Source organism: Mastomys coucha, unplaced genomic scaffold (genome assembly GCF_008632895.1).
Source record: "Mastomys coucha isolate ucsf_1 unplaced genomic scaffold, UCSF_Mcou_1 pScaffold8, whole genome shotgun sequence".
Taxonomy (NCBI): Eukaryota; Metazoa; Chordata; class Mammalia; order Rodentia; family Muridae; genus Mastomys; species Mastomys coucha.
In genome coordinates, this window is record NW_022196914.1 from 61009631 (window position 1) to 61035326 (window position 25696).

The 25696-nt window shown below is 43.3% G+C and overlaps 1 protein-coding gene across 4 annotated transcripts in view; it reads right to left on the minus strand.

Annotated features, from left to right (window-relative positions):
- Ocln (occludin) overlaps window positions 1-19718 on the minus strand; it is a 54035-nt gene extending 34317 nt beyond the window's left edge. The window contains exons 1-4 of one of the 4 annotated variants that reach the window (XM_031360251.1): window positions 19288-19718; window positions 8642-8758; window positions 6861-7536; window positions 2896-3057 (exon numbers count right to left, since the gene is read on the minus strand). In XM_031360251.1, coding sequence (XP_031216111.1) covers window positions 2896-3057; window positions 6861-7536; window positions 8642-8691 — 888 coding nt within the window. In that variant the 5' untranslated portion in view covers window positions 8692-8758; window positions 19288-19718. Of the gene's footprint in view, window positions 1-2895; window positions 3058-6860; window positions 7537-8641; window positions 8759-19090; window positions 19223-19287 lie in introns of those variants that run through there. The other 3 variants (XM_031360252.1, XM_031360253.1, XM_031360254.1) reach the window with 3 other exon arrangements.
- Window positions 19719-25696: the final 5978 nt, after the last annotated feature.

Below are 25696 nucleotides of genomic sequence, written 5' to 3' on the forward strand. Positions count from 1 at the left end.
AGCATGAAGGATAGACTATTGGGCTGCTTAAGGCCTATTAAAATATAAAGGCTGTGTGTGTTGTGTATATTTCATTCCAGGAACATAAGTAATCAAAGGAAGGAAGAAACACCGACAGGATTTATTAAATTATATTTAGTACAACCTCCCTCAAAACAACAACACCCCCCTAAAATAAGGGTTAGGGTTAGGGTTAGGATTAGGGTTAGGTAAAGAATCCACTTGCACAGGAGGTGCAGGACTGGGAACTTAAAACGTTACAAATGTTCTCATCGATAAGAGAAGTGACCCTGGGGAATGAGGAGTGACCCTAAAATCTAAAGCGGTGGCAAGACTTAGTATAGTACTAAATTGTTAGACCTATCCCAACCTGTGAATAACACTCATCACTCTAGTCCCAGACTGGGGTTGGACTGAATATGGGACTGAGCTCAGCGGAATGAGCTCGGGTAGGCAAAAGAACAATAGAAGAAAAAATTGCTTGAGGCTAAAACACCCAAGTCACTTATCATAAGGTACTACATACGAAAATAATAATTTTTGTGGCTATATCCTGGGTCGGGGGTACATGTTAAGGAAATACTCACCTAGCTATGCCACCAGCCAAAAGGAATGCCTTTTCGAGAACTATCTTTTCACTTCCTCACCACTACCATGAGTTACTGCAAATATCTGTTGCCAAATCAAAAGCACTTATAACTGATTAAACCTTCTGGACAGTAAACCAGGTGAGAGGCCAAAGTTCACTGTGTCTCTGGTATCACTGGCACTGGTCTCCCTTGAGCTGGTTTATTTATTTATTTTTTTAAAGCCTCTCGAAACCATAAGTAAACAAATCCTGACACAGCCAGTGAAAAGCTGACACACCCAGAAACTCTCAGCAAAACATTTACTCACAGTCCACAATAGACTGTCCTATCCTATCTACAGGTGGCCTCGCCTGGAGCTAAAGGTCGAAAGAAAACACTCCCCCAAAGCCTCACAGTTCACAGAGAAACTGGCTTCCAACAGAAGGCAGGGGACAGCACCCACCACTCTGCAGCGGTAAGCCACACCCTTTCTGGCTTTCTTAACATGGCTTCTTTTTTTTTTTTTTTTTTTTTTCACTAGCTAGAAGTTTCATCTAAGCTTGTAGATTTTCTGAAAACTCATGCATTTCTAGTTTATCATCAGCTCTTTTGAAGCCCATCTATACCCCAGTAACAGTAGGCACAACAAGCCTATCCTTGAGTCTGCCAGGGTCCACTATTCCAATTAGTTTTCATGGCAAGACATCAGTCTGGCTTGAACCAGGCAAGGTGGTAAAGGCCTGGGATCCTGGTTACTTGGGAGGCCTGTTTAGTGATGGAGTGAGTTCAGGACCACCCTGGGCAATGTGAGGAGATCCTATCTCAAAAACAGAAAGTACGGGAGTGTGGTAAGATGGCTTGATGGGTAAATCCCTTGTCATGAAATTGTGAATATATAAGTTCAGATCCCCAGAACCCAGGTAAAAGCCAGATGCAGTTGCAACTCTGTAATCAGAGTTCTTCTGTGGTAAAATGGAGGCAGATACAGACACATCCTAGGAAGCCCCCAGGGCCAGCTGGCTTGGCAAGTGCAAAGTGGAAGATGAAGGCCAACCTCCCTGGCCCCCCACGTTGTCTTCTGACAGTTACACAGGATCAGTGGCGGTGCACACGCCTATACTCACAAGCAGGAATACACCGTCCAAACACATACCCCACACAATCTACTAATCACAAACTCACAAAGATTAAAAAAAAAAAAAAGTAGCCAGTACAAAAACCTAGGGACAGAACTCAATGGCAGACAGCTTGCCTAGCATGCACACAAGGCCCTGGGTTCAGTACTGAAGGAAAAAAGAAAGAAACGGAAGGAAAAAAGAAACTGTCTATGGCTGCTTTTCACAGCATCCCAATAGAAACAAAGTCTCTTTCCACACACTTGTAAAGGGTTGGGTAACACTCCTTGCTCAGGTGCTTTTAAAGAAGGATTCCTAGGCTTTCAGAAAAGAACACAACACAGGTTAAGATTTACAGTGTGTTGCCCTACCCCCCTAAAATAGAAACTTCTGTAATCTCTTCGTCACACTCAAGTATTTGATAAGCTAAATGGGTTACATGTGAGTCACTGTGATTGACCAAGCTGCTATCAATGAGAAGGTTACCAACATGTGGCCATTCCCACAATGCCTCTGCCAATCTGGACCCCAGCTGCCTCCACCCCAAAGGCAACAGTGTTTCCGCCAAGACAGGAAAGAAAGAAAAGCAGGTGGGGAGTGCTTGCGTTCTGCAAAGACCAAGCTTTCTGAGACTTTCTAGGAGGTATTCCTTCCAGAGCCTGGATCTACTCCCTGAAAACACAAATGATTTTACTTTCATAAAGCAATTTCCACTGACCTACCTTTTAAACATTCTGAGCAAAACAAACAAACACACAAACAACCTGGCCCAATGTGGTGGTGCACACCTTTAATCCCAGCACTCGGGAGGCAGAGGCAGGAGGATCTCCATGAATTTGAGGCCAGCCTGGTCTACAGAGCAAGTTCCAGGACAGCAAGGGCTGTTACATGTCTCAAAAACAAAAAACAAACAACTTACACAACATACAAACACAATAATGCTAAGCATGAAGTTTAACAAAGTACAAAAAAAAAAAAAAATTGAGAGCTGGGCAGTGGTGGCACATGCCTTTAATCCCAGCACTTGAGAAGCAGAGGCAGGTGGATTTCTGAGTTCGAGGCCAGCCTGGTCTACAGCAGAGTGAGTTCCAGAACAGCCAGGACTATATAGAGAAATCCTGTCTCGAAAAAACAAAAACAAAAACAAAAAATGGCAACATAAGGTGAGAATTTAATAAAAGGTTAAAGTGTTCTGCTTTGCTTTAACTTACCCACTCTTCAACATTGGGGGGCTGTTCATCATAAATGTGTTCCTTATCCCACAAAATATTGGACTTATCATACCGGTCCATCTTTCTTCGGGTTTTCACAGCAAAAAAGATGATTAAAGCAAAAGCCACGATAATCATGAACCCCAGAACAATGGCTATAGCCTAAAAGGGGATGAAAGATATTGACATAATTAATTTTAATTGCTTTAATTGAAATCTACCTTCTAGGAGCTAACATCCTTTCCAGAGGGCCTGAGTACTTGTGGTTTAATGGGTATAAAACTAAATTGTCACAGATTAGTTCTGTCATAAAACTAACCCACACCAACTGGACTAAAACTAGCCAAACACATACAGAATGAGGTTGGTGCACATAAACAAAAAAGGACACATTCCACATGAACTATCAGAACCCCATTTCACAGCTACAGGAGTTTTGACTGCGTATATGTCTGCATGAGGGTGTCAGATGTCCTGGAGCTGGAGACAGGTATGAGCTACCACAGGGTGCTGAGAATTGAACCCAGATCTTTTGCAAGAGAAGACAGGGCTCTTAACCACTGTACCATCTCTAGAGCCCCTTTGTTTTATTTTATTTTTTTCTAGATAATGTCTTATGTAGCCCAGGCTAGGCTCAGACTCTCTATACATAGCTAACGGTGATTTCAACCTATTGATCTTCCTGTCTCTACATCCCAAGTGCTAGGATGAGACAGCCTCAAACTCTTACTTCTAAAGAGTTTAAAAACTATTTTCAGAAGTAGTTTTAGATACTAAATCATACCTACAACACTGCTCGTGACACATGCCTGGCAATTCTTTTGACACTGTTAAGTTTTGGGGCCATATGGGATCTATCTTAACATAACTGATGAAGATATGAATCTAACCAACCTATAAATTAGAGCAAATGGATGAATGACTCCTTTGTTCTAGCAAGTTCATCTGTCTTCAATGCCTTGTACTAGAAAGAATCTTGTAACAGTGAAGCCTCCTCTCCTTGATGGCTCATCCACTGTCAGGCAGGTGCAGTAGGTGGCACGCTGGCCTGGGCGCACTTGAATTGGAGGCCAGGGCTGGTTACACACTGAACGGGCAGGAGCTCTCCTTCCCGCTGTCTACCTCACAGTGACATCCTTTCTCAAAGAATATAGGTTTCATGTAGTCAGCGGATTAAGAGGGACAGTCGGGCGTGTGGTGAGTTAGACACACCAACTCTGCCAGTTCTGAGTGCCCACCACAGACAGGTCTGAACAGTAGCATCAGGCACTCTGTAAACCTACACCAGCAAGGAAGACACTCCATATTCAAAATGAAGCCAGGCAGTCAGAGGAGAAAGTCTAACCCAATGGAGTGACTCATGCAGGAAAAAGAACGAGAATTCCTGAGTCAAGAGGAGAAAAAAAAAAAAAACCAGAAGCAGTTTTTGTGGCTTAATGTAATTAAGATGAATCACTGTTTCCTAAGGTAGGGTCTACCCCTCCCTCCCCAGAATCACCTGGACCAAAACGTACTAACACTCAGGAAACTACCAAATCCACTGAAGAAAATGCGAAGAGGCTCTCTGTTCACTGGAAGATTTACAATTGCAGAACTGACAGGATTCCAGAAACCAATCTACAGATGTGGGGTGACTCTTCAAAGTCCCAGCAAGAAGGCTTGCAAAAACTAAAACTCATCTTACCATGCACAAGCATTATCCTAAAGGATAATCCTAAAAATGATATGGAAATGCAAGAAATAAGGAATCTAGTCAAAATAATTTTGACCCAAGTTAGAGAATCCATACTTCACAACTTCAAAACTTACTATAGTGCTAAAATAAGAGAGTATAGTGTGGGTATAAAGACAGAAGTATAGATTAATGGGATCAAATGAGACTCAAAAAATAAATGTTCATATTTATGACCTGTGTATGTGTGTGAATACATTGCATTCAAGAGTGCAGGTCCTTGTGTGTGCACATGGGTATACCTGCCTATACATGTGTGTGCCCATCTGTGAGAGTAGGTCAAAGGTCAACAACAGGTGTCTTCCTCTATCATTTCTCATTCTCATTTTTTTTTAGAAACTATTTCTCAGTGGACCTAGAGCTTGTCATTTCAGCTAGACTGGTTGGCCAGGGAACCCCTCAGAGCTGCCTATTTCTGTCTTATCTACACTGGGATTACCTGGGCATACCCATCATGCTTGGGTTTTTTTGTATGGGTTCTGGGGATCCAAACTCAAGTTGTGGTAGATTGTACTCTCACTCTGCCCAATGAACCACATCCAACCCCAGATGTTTCTAACCCAGGGCCTCATACGTGATAAGCAAGCTTTCCACCAATGAGCTATATCCATCATCCATACAGTCAACTCATTTTGGACACTGGCATGGAGAAAATTTAGTGGAGCAGGGAAGGTAGTTCATGTGCCTATAGTTACAGCACTCAAAAGGTCAGTGCTGTAGCAGGATCACAATGTCCAAGGCTATACAATGACTTACTTTCTGTGATAAGACACCAAAAGCGAAAAACATCAAATGAAAAAATAGACAAATGGGAGTCTATCAAAATTAAAGTTCTATGTAAAGAATATCATTAAAAAAAAAAAAAAAAAGTTAAAAAGAGAGGTAGCGCCGGGCAGTGGTGGCGCACACCTTTGATCCCAGCACTTGGGAGGCAGAGGCAGGCGGATTTCTGAGTTCAAGGCCAGCCTGGTCTACAGAGTGAGTTCCAGGACAGTCAGGGCTATACAGAGAAACACTGTCTCAAACAAACAAACAAACAAACAAACAAACAAAACAAAAAAAAAAGCTCTCTCTCTCTCCTCTCTTTCTGCTACTGCCCACTCTCTCCCTCTCAATTAAACCTCTTACATGTGGAAAAAAAGAGAGAGAGGTAGCAAAGTAAGAAATATTTGCTAATCATTGATACAGTCTTGTGTGTAGATCATAAAGATTTAAAACAGGCCAACTTTAAAAGTAAAATTCTGAATATCCAATGATGATAAATACCCAACACATATATTAAATTATGCTCAGTACAATTGGCTCTCAGGGAAAAATACCAAAGTACAAGTACAGCAGAGTAGCATGCCTATAAAGGCACTCAGGATGCTAAGGCAGGACTGCTGTGAGTTCAAGGATGGCCTGGAATACATCGCAAAATCCTATTTCAAAAACAAACACAGGAAAAAGCCACCTAAAATAAAGGACCACTTCATAGCTATTAGCACAACTGGAATCAGACAGACTGACAGTAACAGGCAGGGGAGAGGAAGCAGAAAGGTTAGGACCCTCACACACTTCTGGAGCATCACCACTCGGCTCATCAACTCTACTCACAACTCGAGAGATGCTGAGGGTCACACAAACACTTGGACATCAAAGAGCATAAGTAACAGAAGTGGAAGCACCCTAATGTTCACAAGCCCATGGGTTAATAAAGTGTGACAAATGTTCTTAAATCACTCATCAATAAAAAGAAATAGAGGACTTACACATGATGAGAACACAGGTAAATCTTTAAAATATATACACTAAGTGAAAGAAACCAACCATAAGAGACCATATCTTGTAAAAAGAAAAAAAAAATCTATGAAATATACCAGAGAACAGGCAAACATATGAAGTAAATTGTGGCGACCCTGAGCGGGTTTCAAAAACATGAGCAACTGATAATGGACCCAGAAGTTTCTTGGGGAGACAGTGAAGATGTTCCACAACTGTAGTGATGTTACATAACAAATCACCAAGATATCCTTCAGGTAGGTATTAATATATGGAATGTTAATCATGGCTTTATAATGACATCCATCCCTCCCCCAACATTCTGGCATAATTTGAAGTAAGGCTTTGACTTTTTTTTTTTTAAATGTCCCCATACTGACTATTCTAGCTGAGTGTCTGCATATTCTAGTTGAGTATCTCTAATCTTATGGATAGGAGACTGGGTGTGGGGAGAACAAAGAACTCTTCATACCTCCTGGGGATCCACCACACAGTAGTGATACAAATATTGATCCACGTAGAGACCAGTACCCCCAGGAGTATAGAACTGGCTGCAGATGGTATAGATCTGTGAACCGTACATAGATCCAGATGCCTGGGCAGTTGGGTTTACTCCCATTATGTATACGATCGTGGCAATAAACACCATGATGCCGAGGATAGCGCTGATTATGATCACAATCAAGTAGTATCTTCTTGTTCTGGACATTCCAGACCTTATAACACTGGTAACAAATATTACCAAGGAAGCAATGAAGCAAAAGGCTGCCATGGCCAACAGGAAACCTTTTGCTGCTCTTGGGTCTGTATACCCTCCATAGCCATAGCCGTAGCCATAGCCATAACCTCCGTAGCCACCTCCATAGCCAAAGCCACTTCCATAAGGGTAGTTTAAGCTTCCTCCAAAGAGGCCTGTTCCATAGCCTCTGTCCCAAGCAAGGGTGGAAGCCACACAGGCAAATATGGCAATGCACATCACAATAATGAGCATAGACAGGATCCGAATCACTCCTGGAGGCGACGTCCATTTGTAGAAGTGAAGAATTTCATCTTCTGGATAAAAAGAGTACGCCGGCTGAGAGAGCATTGGTCGGACGTGCATCTCTCCGCCATACATGTCATTGCTTGGTGCATAATGATTGGGTTTGCTGAAAGGGAAATAAAGAGACCTGAAGTTAGCAAGTGCCTGGAATAAAATTAGTCTTGTAGGTGAAAACTATTTTAAACCCACTGAACAGTAAAGGGGTTGCTGATTCCGTAGGAGAACAAGTCTGAAGTGAATCAAGTTTCCAGCTGATGCAGAAACTGCTGCTCTGGGAGACGTACTTGACAACGACTGTTCTAGTACATTTAAGGGCAGAGGACCTCCAAAATCTGCCCCGTGTAAGGATCATCTGGAAATATGTAAAATGTCAGCTAATGGGGCTGGTGATATTAACTCAATGGCAGAGTATTATCTAATAAACACAAGGTTTCTGAGTTCCATTCCCAGCACTTAGAGTAACCAGAGTGCACCCGGATGGGATGCAGAAGGCTTTGCAACAATGTATCAAACTCTTTTGCCCTTGTGGCATAGCGTAAGTGAATTTAAACACAATGTTCATACCGCCAGCCTAGTCAGGGTCCTGTATAGTTCCTAGCGTCTTACTCTCTGACATCAGAAAGCACATTCATCATCAGTTCTTTGAAGGCTGACTGCTGGAGGTGCCAGGTTGACTTATTTGGACATTGTGTTTGGTAGTGGAGAGGCAAAAGTTAGAAGAGAAAAAAAGTGCACCACCATACTGGATTTAGGAAGTTTTGGTTGTTCCTCCTGTTACTATTTTGAGACAGGATCTCATGTGGCACTGGCTGGCTTCAATCTCATTATATAGCTGACTTTCTGATTCTCCTGCCTCCGCCTCCCTATGCTGGGGTTAAGGCATGTTTCACCATGCCTGGCTTATGCGGTACTAGAGATCAAACCCAGGGTGGCAGCTTCATGCATGCTAGGCAAATACTCTACTAACTGAGCCATGTCCCAGGCCATAAGTGCTAGGTCGTGGTGGGGATAGGGGATGGGGTTCAGAACTGGGGAAGGGTCTAGGGCTCTGCTGATGAGCAATCCATTAATACTTAATGGATGGAAGTTTCTTTTACATGCAACAGACCCCAGTAGAAAAGAGAGGCCTGGAGATAATGGCTCAGCCATTAAATGCTAGGCCCACCACCGGAAAATATAAGAAAAGAGAAAAGGGATCATTGTTTACTTACAATTCATCAGGTCTGTAAGGAGGTGGACTTTCAAAAGGCCTCACAGACATGGCTGATGTCACTGGTCACCTGATCTTTATGATGAGCAAGACGTCAAGGCTCCCAAGATAAGCAAACCTAAGCAACAAAAGTGGGGCAATGGAATGACTGAGGCCAGAGGAGGTCACAGCACGGAGAAATGTAAGACTCCAGCTTCCGAGTGCCACTCACTCCACCGCCACTTTATGTAACAGCTCGTCGGTTCCTTATGCAGAGATCTGGCATTTCTCATGGGACCAGCATTGCACCCTGCATGGCTCTGGCACCCAGGTATCTTTAAATGTGCAATTCTCATGCAACTCTGAGTTATAGTAATGACAACCTTACATCCTTTTATAACACAGAAGAAAAAAGTAAATAAATAATAACCAATACTAAGAACAAAAGCATACAAAGAAAAAGAAGTAAATTCAAGGTTAACATGAGATCTTGTCTCAAAAAGAAAAAAGGAGGGCTGGAGAGATGGCTCAGCGGTTAAGAGCACTGACGGCTCTACTGAAGGTCCTGAGTTCAAATCCCAGCAACCACATGGTGGCTCATAACCACCCGTAATGAGATCTGATGCCCTCTTCTGGTGTGTCTACACCAGACACACCAGACACACAGAAGACAGCTACAGTGCACTTACATATAATAAATAAATAAATCTTTAAAAAGAAGAAAGAAAAAAGGATTTATTCATAAAATTAACTACTTGGGATCAGTGAAATGGCACAGTAGTGAGAGTGTCTGCCACCAAGTCTGATGACCTGAGTTCAATGCCTGGAACACAGAGATTGGAAAGAGAGAACCAACTCCTACAAGCTGTTCTCTCAATTTCATGTGTGTGCCATGATATACACATACACGCACACACACATACACACGTGTACACAGAGATATTTAAATTTTTAAACAAGTTTTATAATATTTTTATTTAGTTAGTTATTCATTTGTTTATTTTCTTATGTCTTTGATTTGAGACAGGGTTTCTCTGTGTATCCCTTACTGTCCCAGAACTCACTCTGTAGGCCAGGCTGGCCTTGAATTTATAGAGGTCCGCCTGCCTCTGTTTCCCAAGTGCTGGAATTAAAGGAATGAGCCATTATCATGGAGGATGAGGACAACACAGGTTAATGATTTACTTTTATTTTATGTTCACTGGTGGTTTTGCCCGTGTGTGTGTGTGTGTGTGTGTGTGTGTGTCTGTGTGTATCTGTGTATCTGTGTGTCTGTGTGGAGGTGTCAGATCCCCTGGAACTGGAGTTACAGACAGTTGTGATTTGCCATGTGGGCCCTCGGAATTGAATCAGGGTCCTCTGAAAGAGCAGCCATCCATCTCTCTAGCCCCTTAAATTTTTAAAATAAAGAAACAAAAACCAAAAGCCAATCATGTCAATGCCAGCTGCAATGATATATACCAGAAATCCCAGCTCCTCGGGAAGCTGAGGCAAAAGGAGCTCAAGCTGGAGACCAACCGACTGAGGCAGCACAGTGAGGCCCTTTCCTTTTTGGAAAACAAAACAAAAAGCTAACAACTGTAGCTCCATAGTGGAGCACTTGCCTAGAATGTCCAAGGTCCCAGATTCAATCCCCAGAACTAAAAGAAAAATAAATAATGTCCTATTACCTTTAAATGTTCATGTAAGAGAAGAATGCATTTGAGACTGCAGACACAACAGTATCTAGCACCTGTCAGTTCGAGTTAACTAAAGCATACTCTAATTTCAAAGCACGCCCTTATTAAAAGTGATTACAAAATGTAGATGTGGATGATGGGATTGTAATCCATCTCATTCTCTTATCTGGTTTGCCAATTCTCCAAAAATGTCATCTTTACAAAAACAGAAAAACATGAAGCACGTATCATCGAGTCCTTTCCTGAGAGAAAAGCAGAGTATTTTTGTTCTAGAATTCTCTGAATACCTAAAAGGCAATCTCACTCAATCAACACATGCTTATTAAAGAGGCCTCTGCACAGAGGAGCCTGCGGAAGCATGAGATACACACACACACACACACACACACACACACACACACACACACACACACACACACGCAACTACTTCAGGTTGAACTATGTGACCAAGAGTGGCAAGGGATAAATCAGGGAGCCATGAAGATGAAGAACATTGGCTAGCAGTGCTTTGAAAGGAGGGAAGAGCATCCAGGCTGGTTTAGTGCTGATATGTATTTGGAACTCATCTAGGGGCCAGAGAGGAAGCCATATATGGACATAGTAACCTATTAAAATAAAGACTATCATGAGAGTACAAAGTGCTTTGGAAAGTGTCTCGTCTCATTCAGGTGAGAAACAGGAAAGCAGTCTGAGTCTCAGCAGTGGACATATGATTGAGTTAGGACCAAAAAGACAGGCAAAAGAGGGCACCCGGGAGCCACACGCAGCAGCAAAGCCCCTGAAGTAAGGAAACACAGGCTGTGGAGAAGCAACAGCACCGGATATCAACTCATGTGCCAGCTACGCCAAAAAATTCCAATTCAGACTCAAACTCACCTTGCTTATCTGCTTTACAAACCCAGAAAGGACCAGAAAGACACAGGAAGTAACATGCTCAGAGCTAGGGAGCCACTGAGATGTAACCTGGCCCACATCTCCCGTCCTCTCCACTCTCGGAGGTTTTACGTGAATTTCATTTCATATACTAGCTCTCCTGCACTGGACAAACTGGTGTCAATGTCCATGAAGCTGCAAATCTGGACATGATCTGCCTCCGTCCAAGGTGACTCCATGGCACCCAAGAGATCTTTTGGAAATAATACCAACCAGTGAAAACTAAAATCTGGAGTTTATTCTAGAAAATCCAGTGTTAGAAAAGCCAAGAAAGGTCCTATGACATGGCTCAGCAGGTAAAGGGACTTGCCACCAAGGATGAGGAACTGAGTTCAATCCTCATTACCTACCTATGAAGGAAAGTGGGAAACAACCACTGCAAGTTGTCCTATGACCTCCACACACATGCTGTGGTGTGCACACAAGTGTGCACAGAAGATAAAGGGAAGAAAGAAGAGAGGAGGAATGAACGAATTAGCAAGTGAGCAAACAAATGAACGTCGTTCAGTCTTACAGCTTTGAGCACTTCCTGCCGCTCAGGCAAGGTCTATCCCAGTTACAGTACGTTCTTTCCAGGCAACACTAGTAATTGATTAGCAAGGAAGAGAACTTTAGATCCACTAGGTAAACTCTGTGTGAACAGAAGTTTTTGCATGTTGTTCACTGACTGGAACAGCACCAGGCACAAGGTAGATGTGCAAATATTTATTCAACATTTACATGAATCAGATTGGACCATGGATACTGCCTACAAAAGCTCATGTCCTCTCAGGTTGAAGGTAATGAGAAACTACCAGGACAAGTTAACAAAGTGGTACCTCCAAGAGACACTTGAGTAAGGTCTGAGTGTATTAAAGCAAAATTTGTTTTCACTTTCAAATAACATCTGTACAATTCTACACTACTCCATTAAGTCAATTTAGACTTTTAAAACTCAATATGTAAACGACAGTAATTCTCTTCCACATCACTAAATAGTTGGTTCCAAATCAACTATGATCTAAGTATATTAAAGCAAAATTTGTTTTATTTTCAAAAAGTCTGTCCAATTCTACACTACTCCAAGTAAATCAATTCAGACTTTTAAAACATGATATGTAAACTACATAGTAATTCTCTTTCACATTACTAAATAGTTGACTCCAAATCTCAGAATAAAACTCTGTATATTAGATAAAATCTCAAAAATAAAAATCCAGGTAATACCAAGACAAACACTAAGCAAAAACAACTTCTCGTTTTGTGGGTTTTGGTTGGTTGGTTGGTTTTTGAGACAGGGTTTATCTGTGTAGCCCTGGCAACTCACTCTGCTATCCAGGCTGGCCTGAAACTCTGCCTCCTGAGTCCTGGGATTAAAGGCATGCATCACCATCTCTCAGAATTTCTTTTTTTTTTTAAGACGAATGATTTTTGGGGTATACTGCAAGATGGCAACAGGTTAGGAAGCAACTCAGGTACTTCCTAGTAGTCATTTGTTTTTTAAACCCACTTTACCACTGGGTGATGGTGGAGGATGCCTTTAATCCCAGCACTGCAAGCAGATTTCTAAGTTCGAGGCCAGCCTGGTTTACAGAGTGAGTTCCAGGATAGCCAGGGCTATACAGAGAAACCCTGTCTGGAAAAACCAAAAAAAAAAAAAAAAAAAAAAAAAAAAAAAAAAAACAACACTTTACTATGTAGAGAAAAATCCCTCATATATTATAGGATGAAGCACCTGCCAATAAAATGTTGATTGGCCTATAAGCAGGAAACAGAAGGTGGGACATCAGGTAGGGAGATGGAATGCTAGGAGAGAGACAAGGCATGGAAGAGGACAAGATGGGAGCTGAGCAGAGATAACCGGCCAAGTGGCATAGCTTAGATTAGAATAGGTGGGATATTAAGTTATGATCTAATCGGGGAACCAAGCAAAGCTTATGGGCAAGGTGTTTGTAAATATATTTTGAGTCTCAGAGTCATTATTCTGGGAATGTGGGGCCAGGAGGAAAAACTCCATTTTTATATTACCAATGCACAAGAAACAAATGCATAAATCTCAAGTGTATGCAGCCCTGTAACTAGCACACTGTCAATTTCTTCCTCTCATGTTGAAATACAAACGTGAGCGATTTAAACCCAAATGGGACTTTGAGAGAAAAAAGTCAAGATGGCTTCCTCAATGACGTTTGGAAAAAGAACACTAAAGAAAGATTGTAAACATTATTAAATGTAAGACCTTACTTCTGAGACTGAGTGTCAAACAGTGACCTTCAGGAACCTTAGACCTTCCACACCTACAACTCAGTCACTCAAGACTATTCCCAAAGCCAGCCACCGTGGCACACACGACTCTGAAAGCCCAGCATTTGGGAGGCTTGAGCTGGAGGGTTTCCATGAGGTCAAGGCTGATCTGGGCCACACAGTGAGTTCCCATCGGCCTGGCACTTGGAGGTTGAGGCAGGAGGACTGCCTAGAGTTTGAGTCCAACTTGGACTTCAGCATGAAGACTGTGTCCACAAACAGCGCAAGGGGCTAAGAAAAATGGCTCAGCCACTTACAGTGCTTACTGCTCCTACAGAGGGCAGAGGTTTAGTTCCCAGCATCCACATAAAGCAGCAAGTGCCGATAACTCTATATGCAGGGACCTGACAGTCTCTGGCTTCTGGCTTCTTCGGGAACCTGCATACATGTGGTGCACACAAGCGAATTTGCCACACACACCTACACATAAGTACATAATCCTTTTTTTTTTTTTTTTAATACAAAAGGCAAACCAGGTGTGGTAGCACACACCTTTAATCTCAGCACTCAGGTGGCGGAGGCAGGGGGATCTCTATGAGTTTAAGGCTAGCCTGATTCAGAACAATTTTTAGTACAGCTAAGTTTACATAGTGAGACCCTGATTCAAACAAGAAGAGAATCCCCTAATTCCAGGCTTGGAATCAGTTATTAAAAAACTAGATTAATTGAGTTTCATGTTTTAGTTATCAGAAATTCAAACAAAATCCCTTTTCTTTTTTTCTTTTTTTCTTTTCCCCACCCCCTCCTCCAAAATCTCTTTTCTCAATGTTGTTTCCTAGAAGTGGAGTTTGGCTGTCATGTTTCCTCCAGCAGCAGGGACTTCTAAATTATAAAGCAATTTCAGAAAGCAGATTTTAATATTAATAGCTCCTGCCACACCTTGGTTCCTCTTCTGAGGGTTACCAGGCAAGAGCACAGAGAAGGAATCCAGGGAATCTGGAGGACAACTGAAGGATCAGGCAGATTCCCAAGGAGCCCAAACAACAGCATCTAATTAGCACAAAGAAGGGACCAGTAATGTCCACCTGGAGTGAGGTCTCTAGTGGTCACTGCGGACAAGGTTATCCAGATTTGCAGCTGACCAAACACTGGAAAAAATAACTAATATCCCAAGGGCTAGGAATCCATCTAGAATGAGCAAGGTCTCTGCAAGATCAAAATGAGTTTGAAGAAATGTGGCTGTTCTGTCCACCCCGTTTATTACCTCATATACCTTCTCACGTTCTCAGGGCTTCAATGACTTAAAGTCTCTGTCAAAAAGGAGGAATGACCCCAACCTTGGCAGAGGTAAATAAAGGGGAGAAAATAAGCAAATGCACTCATTCCTGAAGTGGTTATCTGGAAGGTAAGTAAGGGTGAGTGCTCAGGCGCAGAATTGTCTGGAAGCATGAATAAGTCACTTAGACATGTACACTCCAGGCTTCGCGTATAGCTCAGTGACAGCCAATCATAAGGCCCTGAGATCAAAATCCAGAATTAAAAAAATAAAGACAGTAAACCTGCTGCTGAATCAACGAGGTTTCGCCACTGCCTGCTCCCTGAAAACTGGGGGACTAAGATTAGTGGGGGGGACCTGGAAAATGAGTAAGCTGCTTAATTCATAAATGTCCATGATTATTCAGGATAAAGGAGATCCAGCCCAGATGTTCAATCTTAGAGGCACATTCCCCATCCCTGAAAAGAAAAAAAGTACATCCTTTGGTAAGAGTTTTAGCAAAGGGGATCCAAATCTTAAAAGAGCACTCAGGAATAGTGTTCATATCTAGGGATGTTGCAAAGAAAATACTGAGCTGGAGCTCGGTGGCCTTGAATTCCTTCTCTAACACTGGAAAAGGAAAGAAAAAACTCTGAATGTGTACATCAGGTTTCACCCTAGGTACAGATCCTGGACAGAGTAAGACAGCTCAGGATCTTTAAAAAAGAAAAAAAATCCAAAACAAACAAACATGTCTTTAGGAAAAGATAATTGCAAAACAGGAAATGCTTGTCCTGGAGAACTTGACCTGGAGAACTAGCCATCTTTTAATGTCCTTTTAGACGACCCTAAGAGCCCTGAAATATTTTAAGAACGTCTTTGTAGTCCTAGAAATGGTTAAAAACAAAAACAAAACACCCAAAACCACAGGGTCAGATTTCATCTCAAAGTTGGGAAGTTTCCCCTCCTCCGCCCTGACTCCACCCACTCCAAGAATAACAAATAACCATTTGAGCTCCCGTTCTGGACAGAAGTTACTTAGTATTTTAAAAGATGGGACTTCAAGGTCTCTAAGTCTAGGACAAGGCTTCACTGCCAGCAGCTAGAGCAGGACCCAACAGCACTTGCGGAATGAAGGTAGAAATGAGGAGTGAAAAGACCTCTAGGATTTGGCCTGAGGGGCCCACTGGTCACGTTCATCAGCAGAGCATAAAGATTAGCAGGGATGGAAACACACAGCTATGTCAATAGCTAAAGGAGAAAAGGCAGCTCCAACAGCTCCTTACAGAACATGTTACAAAGAAAACCTTGCATTTCTAACCTTGTGTGTGTGTGTGTGTGTGTGTGTGTGTGTGTGTGTGTGTGTGTGTGTGTGTGTGTTTGGCCAACCTGGTCTTCATAGCAAGTTCCAGGACTGCTGGAGCTACATAGAGATCTTGTCTCAAAAACAAACAAAAACAACAAAATCTAACATACATACATACATACATAAAGAATATCTCTCTCGCCTGGCGGTGGTGGCGCACGCCTTTAATCCCAGCACTTGGGAGGCAGAGGCAGGTGGATTTCTGAGTTCGAGGCCAGCTTGGTCTACAGAGTGAGTTTCAGGACAGCCAAGGTTACACAGAGAAAGCCTGTCTCGAAAAACCCAAAAAAAAAACAAAAAACAAAAACAAAAACAAAAAAAACAAAAAAAAAACAAACAAACAAACAGGCACTGGTGTGCATGCACATATATGCATGCAGGCAAAACATTCAGACACATAAAGTAAAATAAACAGATCTCTAAAAAAATCTCTCTCTACAATGAACAAACCCAGGTAGGATCCTCCTTCTCCCCCCACCTGGCCCCCTAGACTGAACATTGGACATTATACATGCTAATCAAGCACTCTACCACTGAGCTACACCCCAGTTTCCAAAGAGGACCTTTTTTATTTGTGTTAATTAATTTGCACTCATGTCTTCCAGTATGTGCTTTACCCACTAAGTCATCTCCCAGTTACAGGCGGTTGTGAGCTGCCGGACATGTTTGCTGGGAATTGAACCCAGGTCCTCTAGAAGAGCAGCATATATTCTTAACCTCTGAGCCATCTCTTCAACCTCCAAATTCAGCTTTTCTTTTTGAGACAGGAACTTATTATGTAGCTGTAGCTGTTCTGGAACTCACTTTGTAGACCAAGCTGACCTTGAACTCACAGAGAGTGAGATCCTCTGCCTCCCAAGTTCTGAAACACTATGCTCTGCCCCCAATGAGGATCTTGATGCTGCCAGTCACATCCCCAAGTTCAGTTTACAGTTCAAATAGAGTCTCAGGGATGCTCTCCAGACCACTCAGTAATTTTCTTCCATACCTGACCCCAGGCTTCACCATCTCCACCCCAGGGGGAAGAAGAGACCTCCACAAACACTCATATATGTCCTGACCATCACCTTCCCTGGTCCCTCTGCTGGTTCTTAGCATCATAGACTCAGTTAATAAGGCTGATGCTCCATGATGCTAATGAGTTGGGATTTTAGTCTGGCAGTGAAGATCTTAAACTACACAAATTAATAGTAAATGTAAAAAATTGAAGTCAGCCAAAGTCTATGCTTACTACATTCCGAGAGAAGGGGGACAACATAGGCATCACTTCTAGCTTCTTAGGAAAGCAGAATAAAAGACCCTAGCCCAAACTACAAGACACAAATACCTCAGGGAAAACAAAAACAAAAGAAACAAAAAAGCCTATGTGCTCCAAAGGACAGCTAAGAAAGACTAAAAACCAAAATACAAGTTTGCTTGGGGGTTGGGAGTACGCAGCTCAGCTGTAAGGTACTGAGAGCAGAGCCCTAAATTGTATTGCTCAATGTCCAAATGATACACAGTAATCTCCATTTTAAAGGTGGAAGTGGTACAAATGGGCTGGTCTGATAATTGCCTCGGCTCGCTATAGTAGGTATTTTCTCTGAAACTCTCTACAGTTAACTACTCCTTGTGGGTTGGCTTAAGTTTTCTGTATCCTGACTACTGTAGATTTCTGAAGCTTTGCGAGATTCCAAGCTTAGGCTACCTATCCCTCCCTCAACCTTTGAAAGAGTTCTGGTAGGATTTACCTTTAACAAAGATCCTCATACTGACTTCCTAAGTTGCCTGGAAGCTGCCAGAATGTGGAGAGTGCTCCCTCCCCGCTTAAATCTAACTGGCCAACCTCGCCATCCCACTGCCTAACAAAGGAAGCACTAACAACTAGATTAATCCAAAGGAAAAAAAGAAAAGAAAACCACCAACAGTGGAAATCTGATTTATACATACGGTGCAAAGAACTACTGCTAAACTCAGGGATATATAGTTGAACCATAAAAAGCATCACCAGAAAGCGCCTTACTGAGACGCATTCCTCTTTTCCGGTAATCCCAATAGCACACCTGTTGTATGAGAGAGCCAGCCACTGCTAACCTGCCTGAAAAGCTGCCTCCTCCCTGCCCCAGGTAATTCCCCTAGTGGCAGTTTGCCCAGTGAACCCCGGGAAGGCCTGAGGATACCTCCGATCCCGCTGGGGTTCAGTCACTCCACCTGGGACAAAAGGAGCTCAGAGTTGTTCCAGCGCCAAGATGCAGAGGCCATTTTGGTCCCCACCCACTTGTCCCCCTGCATACTTCCTCCGATGCAAGCCACTCGCCGCTAAACTCGCGGGGCCGATTTTGCCCTAGAGGTCTGCAAAGTGGACGGCCTAAGCAGGCTGCGGGTCCCCGAGCCCGTGCGCCCCACTGCAGCTCCGCGCTCGGGAGCAGCTGGGCCAGAGCAGGGCAGCAGAGCAAGCCCTGCCTCGGGGCAGGTCCCGGGCCCGCGGTCACGGATGAGAATCCACCGCCTGAGCAGCTTCCCTCGAAATCCAGCCTCACTCGAAAAGAACACCGAGAGCTGAAATCGACAAGGGCGCACGCACCGCCCCTTGTTCCGAACAGCCAGAATAATACACACCGAGACTCTGGGGACACTACACCAGGACCCCCGGCCTTCCCCTCTCTTGGGATGAATTACCCAAAGGGGCGGAAACCAGGAGGGCCACAGGGATCTATGTCGTCCTGCGTCGCCCAACTCCAGCCCTAACTGGAGACCCCGAGTAGCCCACAGATCTCCAGCGCCCTAGTTGAGCGCAGGACCCGCCTCCCTCCCCCCCGCAAAAGCAGAAAGTTGCTCAGACATATCTGGTGGAGAAGGTTTCGCCCGCGACTCCTTGGAGAGAGAGACCTCCCCAAATCCTCAGGCACACGCGCTTCTCCGGTTTCCGTGAGAGCCGAGTCCAGGGCGAAACTGCCACCGAAACTGGGTCCGCGCGTCCTCCCCGCGCCTCGCCTCCCAGCCCCGGCGCGTCGCCCCGGGGGGACCCCGGCACCGCACCTGCCTCGCACCCACCTGGGCTGCCAGAACCCCGGGGTGCTTGCCTGGCCTGTGCACCTGCTACCGCCCGCGCTGCCAACCGCGCCTGGCTCAACTGAGCCAGGAGGACAGTCCTCCGCCTCCCCCACCCCCTGCCCCCGGGCATGCGCACCAATTTCAGGCCGAACCCGCCTGGGCCGTGCGCGCTGGGGACCCACCTGTTGCGCCCCTAGCCGGCTGCTCCGTGCGCTGGACCGCTCTCCAGCAACTCTACCGCTGTCGCCTAAGGAAAGAGGGACCGGGAGGTGGGCACTAGCGACGAGGTGTGGCGTGGCCGGCCTCCTCCCTCTGTGACCCATTCACCTGAAACTCCGACGGGAGGGAGAGGGAGCGGCGGAGAAGGAGGCGGGAGGACCGGGCAGGGCTCACCACCCGGAGCAAGCAGAGTTAAAGAAACAGCACCGACGTTGGCTGGAGAGGGGCGGGGGCGTGCAGTTGGAGGGTCTCAGGATCGTGGAGGCAAGGGGGTGATCCCAGACCATTTGGGGGGTGCTCGGAAATCCGCCTGTTTCAGGGCCCTGTGGGGTGTTGGTTCCGGGAGAGGGAGAGTCTGGTCAGGAGGTAGTTGTTGTGCCACTCAGAGAGGGTCCAAGGGCGCCTGGAGGCTGATAAGAAAGACTGAGTCCTCTTCCTACTGCGTTCGGCTGCCAGGTTTTGATTAAATGTTTAGTGGAAAGCCGTACCAGATACTTGTTCCAGCGAAAGAGTGGACATTTTTCACAAGTGCTAATTACTAGCACCTTCTGAGTCAGAGGATTCAGGAAAAGACTATCCTCTGGACTGGCTAAAATGAAGGGAAATTAGTGTAGATGTGCTGGTCACACGGAATTCCCGGGCCACAGGGTCCTCGTGAATGCACTAAATGTAACTACGGTGTGATTGAGGCTACTCTGAAGGGATTTAAAACCGTTTCAGTATTCTTTCTTGGCTCAAAACAAAACCAGCAAAACCAATTCTGGTTGCTAAGGACTGTATTTTTTTTTTTTTTACTCTGCCTAACTCTGTTGTTACACACTTGTACGTGTGCGTGCCTTTGTGTTGTATTTCATATTAATTGTACTCTACGATATAGAGATTTTAGTTCTTGTTAGTTAACTATCTGTACTAAAGATGAGAGTTTACATTTCGTAAGCCCTGCTTCCTTTTGTGTTCCAGTCCTGAATGTCTGCATTGCTAATACATTTCAGTCCTATCCCGTGCTCCTTTCTCCCTTTAAATAGCTACAGGTGTGGTTCACCTTTGGATTAAATCTTAAAGCACAATTCAATACTTCCGGAAGTAAAAATTTAAGTGATGACAGCCTTAATAGATTGTTAATCTAATTAGTAATTTTTCATGAAGTCATTGCTATAATTATTTCAATGTGGCTGTAGTTTTTGATTGATGCAGATTAAATTGATATTAACCCTAAGGAAGCCAGGTTAATCCTCTTAATGTTAGCTGTCAGATTGCTAATATTTCCAGACATTCCAACTCAGATTATAATTATACAAGGAAACATTTCTGTAAACACCTATCTATTATCTTATTGTGTATTTTGCCCTGTTCTGAAGAGGAATTCATAGGAGGTTTGGCGGTGGTGTTTTTCCTATTTAAAAATAAATAAATACAGATTGACTATGGATGCATTTTGTCCCCAGAACACCTGCCTGCCATGCTTGAAGCCCTAGGGTTCCATCCTTAGTTCACATACCAAAAATTTATCCTTGCAAAGTGTACTCTTAGGGGCTGGAGAGATGGCTCAGCAGTTAGACACAGTGGCTGCTCTTCTATGGGTTTCTCTTTGTTCAATTTCCATTACCACATGATAGCTAATAAACTGTTGTAACTCCAGTTCTGGAGGGTATGACATCTTCTAGCCTCCTTGGGCAGTAGGCACACGAGTAGTTCATAGGCAATACATGCAAGCAAATTACCCATACACTTAAAATAAAATTTTTAATTAAAACATTTTAAAGTGTGCATTTAATATTTTTAGCAGTCATAGGTTTATAACCGTTGCTACCATGTTCTAATTCCAGAGCATTTTCATCTGAAACCCAATATGTATTAATAGTCATTTTTTTGTTTCCAGCCCCTGATTTCTTCTGTCCTTTCCTTTTTTCCATCCCAAGGTTTCTCTGTAACAGCTTTGACTGTCCTGGAACTCACTTTGTAAACCAGGCTGGCCTTGAACTCACAGAAATCCATCCACCTGCCTCTGTCTCCCAAGTGCTGGAATTAAAGGCTTGCACCACTACTGCCTGACTTATTAGTGTATTTTCCATCTTGGTTGACTTACCTATTCTGGACACTTTATATGAATGGGTTATACCATTCATGAATTCAGTGTCTGGCTTTTACTTAGCACGCTCTCTTCATGATTCATCCATGTCGGCCCATGTATTTAGTACCTTACTTTTTTATGACTAATATTTCATTACATGGTTATACCACATTTTATTTATCCTTTTACCAGTTGTTGGAAAATTGAGGTTGTTTTTCCTTTGGGGCTATTATAAAGACTACTATTTGCAAAAATTCATGCATAAGTTTTAGTGTGAACATTCATTTTCAAAACTCTAAGTAATCTTTCCAGTAGACATTTTTTGTCATTTCAAGATGATAATATGCACATAATATTTTTCCTATTCCCACCCTAAACTTGGACAGAAAAACAACTTACAGCTGAAGGAAGATTATTTAGTATAATTTATTTACAACCCTCCTGCCTCCACCCCCCCCCCCCCCCCAGTGCTGTATGTATTACAGCTGCACCACGCCCTCCTATTTGCTTGTCCATATCTACCTGTCAAGAAGATGGCTTCTTCCTGTTTGTCATCCTCTTTCCCTTCCTCCCCCTCCCTTCTTCTTCCTTCTCCTCCTCTTCCTCCTCTTTCCAGTTCTCCCAGCTATGTGTCTTTCAGGGATGGAGATTGAACCAAGAGCATTGAACATGCTTAAGCCCATGCTCTGCCATTGGACTACATTTCCATCCAGGAACTATTTTTCTAAGTGCTTGCTCTGCTCAAAGCAGTGACAAAACCCCCATTGTAATGAGACTTGCCTTCTGGTGACTATTTATTATGAATGCGAAATTTAAGAAGATTAGTCGAGCTATATGAAATTGGCTGTAGGTGATCATTTTTCACTGTAAAAATATCAGCTTCCTATGTTTTCAGTTAAGATACTGCATACTCTTTTCATCTGATTCAGATTACTTTTCCAAACAATATTATAATATGGAAAGATCTAAAACCTGTTTTTTTTTTTTCACAGCTGCTAATATTATGCTGACTAGGTAGTGATTCGAGGTGTTTAGAGAGAAAACCCAGCCTTAAGGCACATAATTCCCCAATATTAAAATAAAACAGGTTGGATGCTAAAGGATGCTGTGCTCAATTTAGTCACTTATGTAATCATAATTTGTAGCAAAGTAATTTTCTAACCAAATAACCTTTTTTGGCAACTCACAATAGTTTTGTAGCATTATCCACTCTTGAACACTAAATAATGTTCAATTAAAATTCATTCTAACCTAAAACAAAGCAAGTTTTTTTTTTTTTTTAATTAGAGGATCCACAATAGATTTGTTTTTTCAAATCACTAAGATTTAAAAACAGAGGCTGACCAACAGCAACAACAAAAACTAAGTGTTATGGTGCATAGCTTTAATCCCACCCCTCCAGAGACAGAGGCAAACATATCCCCGTGAGTTCAAGGCCAGCCTGATCTACAAATCGAGTTCAGGACAGCCAGGGCTACACAGAGAAACCTTATCAGATCTCAGTGTTGCCCCTTAGTAAAACCTTCAGCACATTTGGAGTCATAATAAATAGTACTTTCTTCAGCTGCTCCGGAGGCTGAGGCAAGAGAACCACAAGTTCAAGGCCTGCTAGGCAACCTAGTGAGCCTCTCTGTCAAAAAGTAAAAACAGAGATGAGAGAGGTGGCAGGGTTTCTCAGAGCGCCAGACAGCCTGCAACTGACTGTGTATCTGAGTTAAGGCTCTTGCCACCAAGCTTGACAGCCTGAGATGGAGCCTTGGGACCCACGGGGTGAGAGGAGAGAACCAACTCCCACAAGTTGACCTCTGACTTCCACACAAGACTGGCGTGCGTAGGGGCATACACATACAGAGAAAATAAATAAATATAATTTGTAGAGAGTAAAATCAGGGCTAGGGATATATCTCAGTGACAGGATGCTCACCAGTATTCATGAGGCCCTCTCTCCTCAGCATGCATGAAAAATAAAAATAAATAAAATTGGTACCCTATTATGATTTGGGAAAGCACGAAACATACTGTATTCTGAGGCATCAAGCAAATCTCAATAAAGTGACAAGTCATTGCTGTCTAGCATCTCCCTGAAACCATTCTGGTCCCGTACACATTCATTAGCTGTTATGGAATAACAGTTAATTGATATCCCCAAAGCCAAGGGACCTCTGAGCGCTGTATCTATCTCTAACCTAGCCAACTGCCATTATGAAAGGAGCACATTCCTCTCCATGGCTTAAATCACTAGGACCAGGGTTTAGAGGGAAGAAAAGAAAGGGAGATTAAAATATTTCACTCCACTGTGCCAGTCTAGTGAGTGAATTCAATGCCTGGTATTTGTTTAAGGGCACCTCAACAAATTTGGAGTGGCTGCCAGCCTGGCCTGAAAGGCCTCTTCTATGGCCACCTAGTAATAAGAAGGGAGGCAGCATGAGGCAGTTTCCTTGGGCACATTGATGGCAGAATCTGTGGGACAGTTGATCAGAGGACACCTGTTCTACGTGAGTAAGCTAAAAGCTGCTCGGCGCCCGTGTGTGAAGCAAGATCCTCCTGGGAGGGACCGTGGTGAAACCAAGAGATGAGTGCATGCGTGTCAGCACCTGAGCTGGAGCTCAGCAGGAAGGATAATTAATAATAGCCTCCATCACTGGGCTCCGTGATAACAGCCGCCATCACTGGGCACTGTGCCTCCTGCAGTGTGAGTTTTACAGTTCGGCTTTCACAGAACATAAGAACTGCTATTGTTTCCCTCTTTTAGGCATCGGAAGGCTAAGGCTGGGAATGGCTTCCTCATTTATTCCAGTTATCTGCCAAGCCAGGACTCAGTCACAGGCCACCTGATTCCTGAGCTAATTAATGTTCTTAGCAGTCCAGCTGTGTTTTAGGACTACTTATTATCTCTAGGCAATATTCCATGGTTGATAAGCATTCTGTTTTTTCCCTTGGGTGTAGGCTTTTTTTTCCCCTACATGGCTCTTTACCATAGAATCGTTTATTAAGTGGTATATTTCACACATTCCTTTGTAGGAATTTTATATTTTGCAAGATCTTCCCCCTCCCCCACCCCACAGAAGTTTGCAGCATAGCCCAGGGCAGCTTTGATCTCACAGTCCTCCTGCCTCTGCCTGCCAGTGGTGGGAGTCAGGCATGTGCCACCATGCCTGGCTGATAAGAAACCTTCACGGGCTGGTTGTGGTGGCACACACCGGTAGGATTTGCTGAAGTAGACAGAGGTAGGAGGATCACAAATTCGAGGCCAGTCTAGGCTACACATTTAAAAAAAAAAAAAAAGAAAGAAGGAAAAAAGAAATCTTCAGACGAGGACATAGAGACATTGTTAGAAGATGGTTGGAGACCTTGTGCAAGTGTGTTGTGAAGAACCTTGCCTACCCACAGAGAAAAACTTCATATGATTGGATAACTTGCAGCCCGCTGAGGATGAAGTAAATGGTTTTGGTACAGGGTGGGATATATATGAATAATGCAGAAAGAAAGAACCTCCCTGATTTCTGAGTTCAGGGCCAGCCTAGTCTACAGAGTGAGTTCCAGGACAGCCAGGGCTACACAGAGAAACCCTGTCTCGAAAAACCAAAAAAAACAAAAAACAAAAGAAGAAAGAAAGAACCTCAGCTTGACTTTTTTCTTCGTTTCTTCTTAAGTACCAATTATTCATTGTAGTAGAAAACTGACCTTCTAGCTCTGATTCTTCTTTTAAAAGATTCATTTTATTTTAATCTTTTATACATATAAGTGCTTCGTATGTATGTGAACCACCACATTTGTGCCTGGTGCCTGCAGAGGCCAGAAGGTGTCAGATCTCCTGGAACTGGAGTTAGACAGTTGTAGACGGGCCAGTGGGAATCGAACTCAGGTCTTCCACAAGACCAGCAAGTACTCTTAAGCACTGAACTGTCTCTCTAGCCCTTCCTGAGACTTTTAGTTCAAAAGAGGTGAGAATATAAAATCAACACTAACCAAATGCTGCAGAGATTTTGTTCTCACATCTAATTTTAACTTCATAGAGCTGTTGGTCTTCTACGTCTCCAAACTTTAAAAAGTAATAATAATAATAATAATAATAATAATAATAATAATAGTAAAACCTTTATCTGGCTGGAGAGATGGCTTAGTGGTTAAGAGCACTGACTGCTCTTCTGAAGGTCCTGAGTTCAAATCCCAGCAATCACATGGTGGCTCACAATCATCTGTAATGGGATCTGACACCTTCTTCTGGTGTGTCTGAAGACAGCAACAGTGGACTCACATACATAAAATAAATAAATAAATCTTAAAAAAAAAAAAAAAAA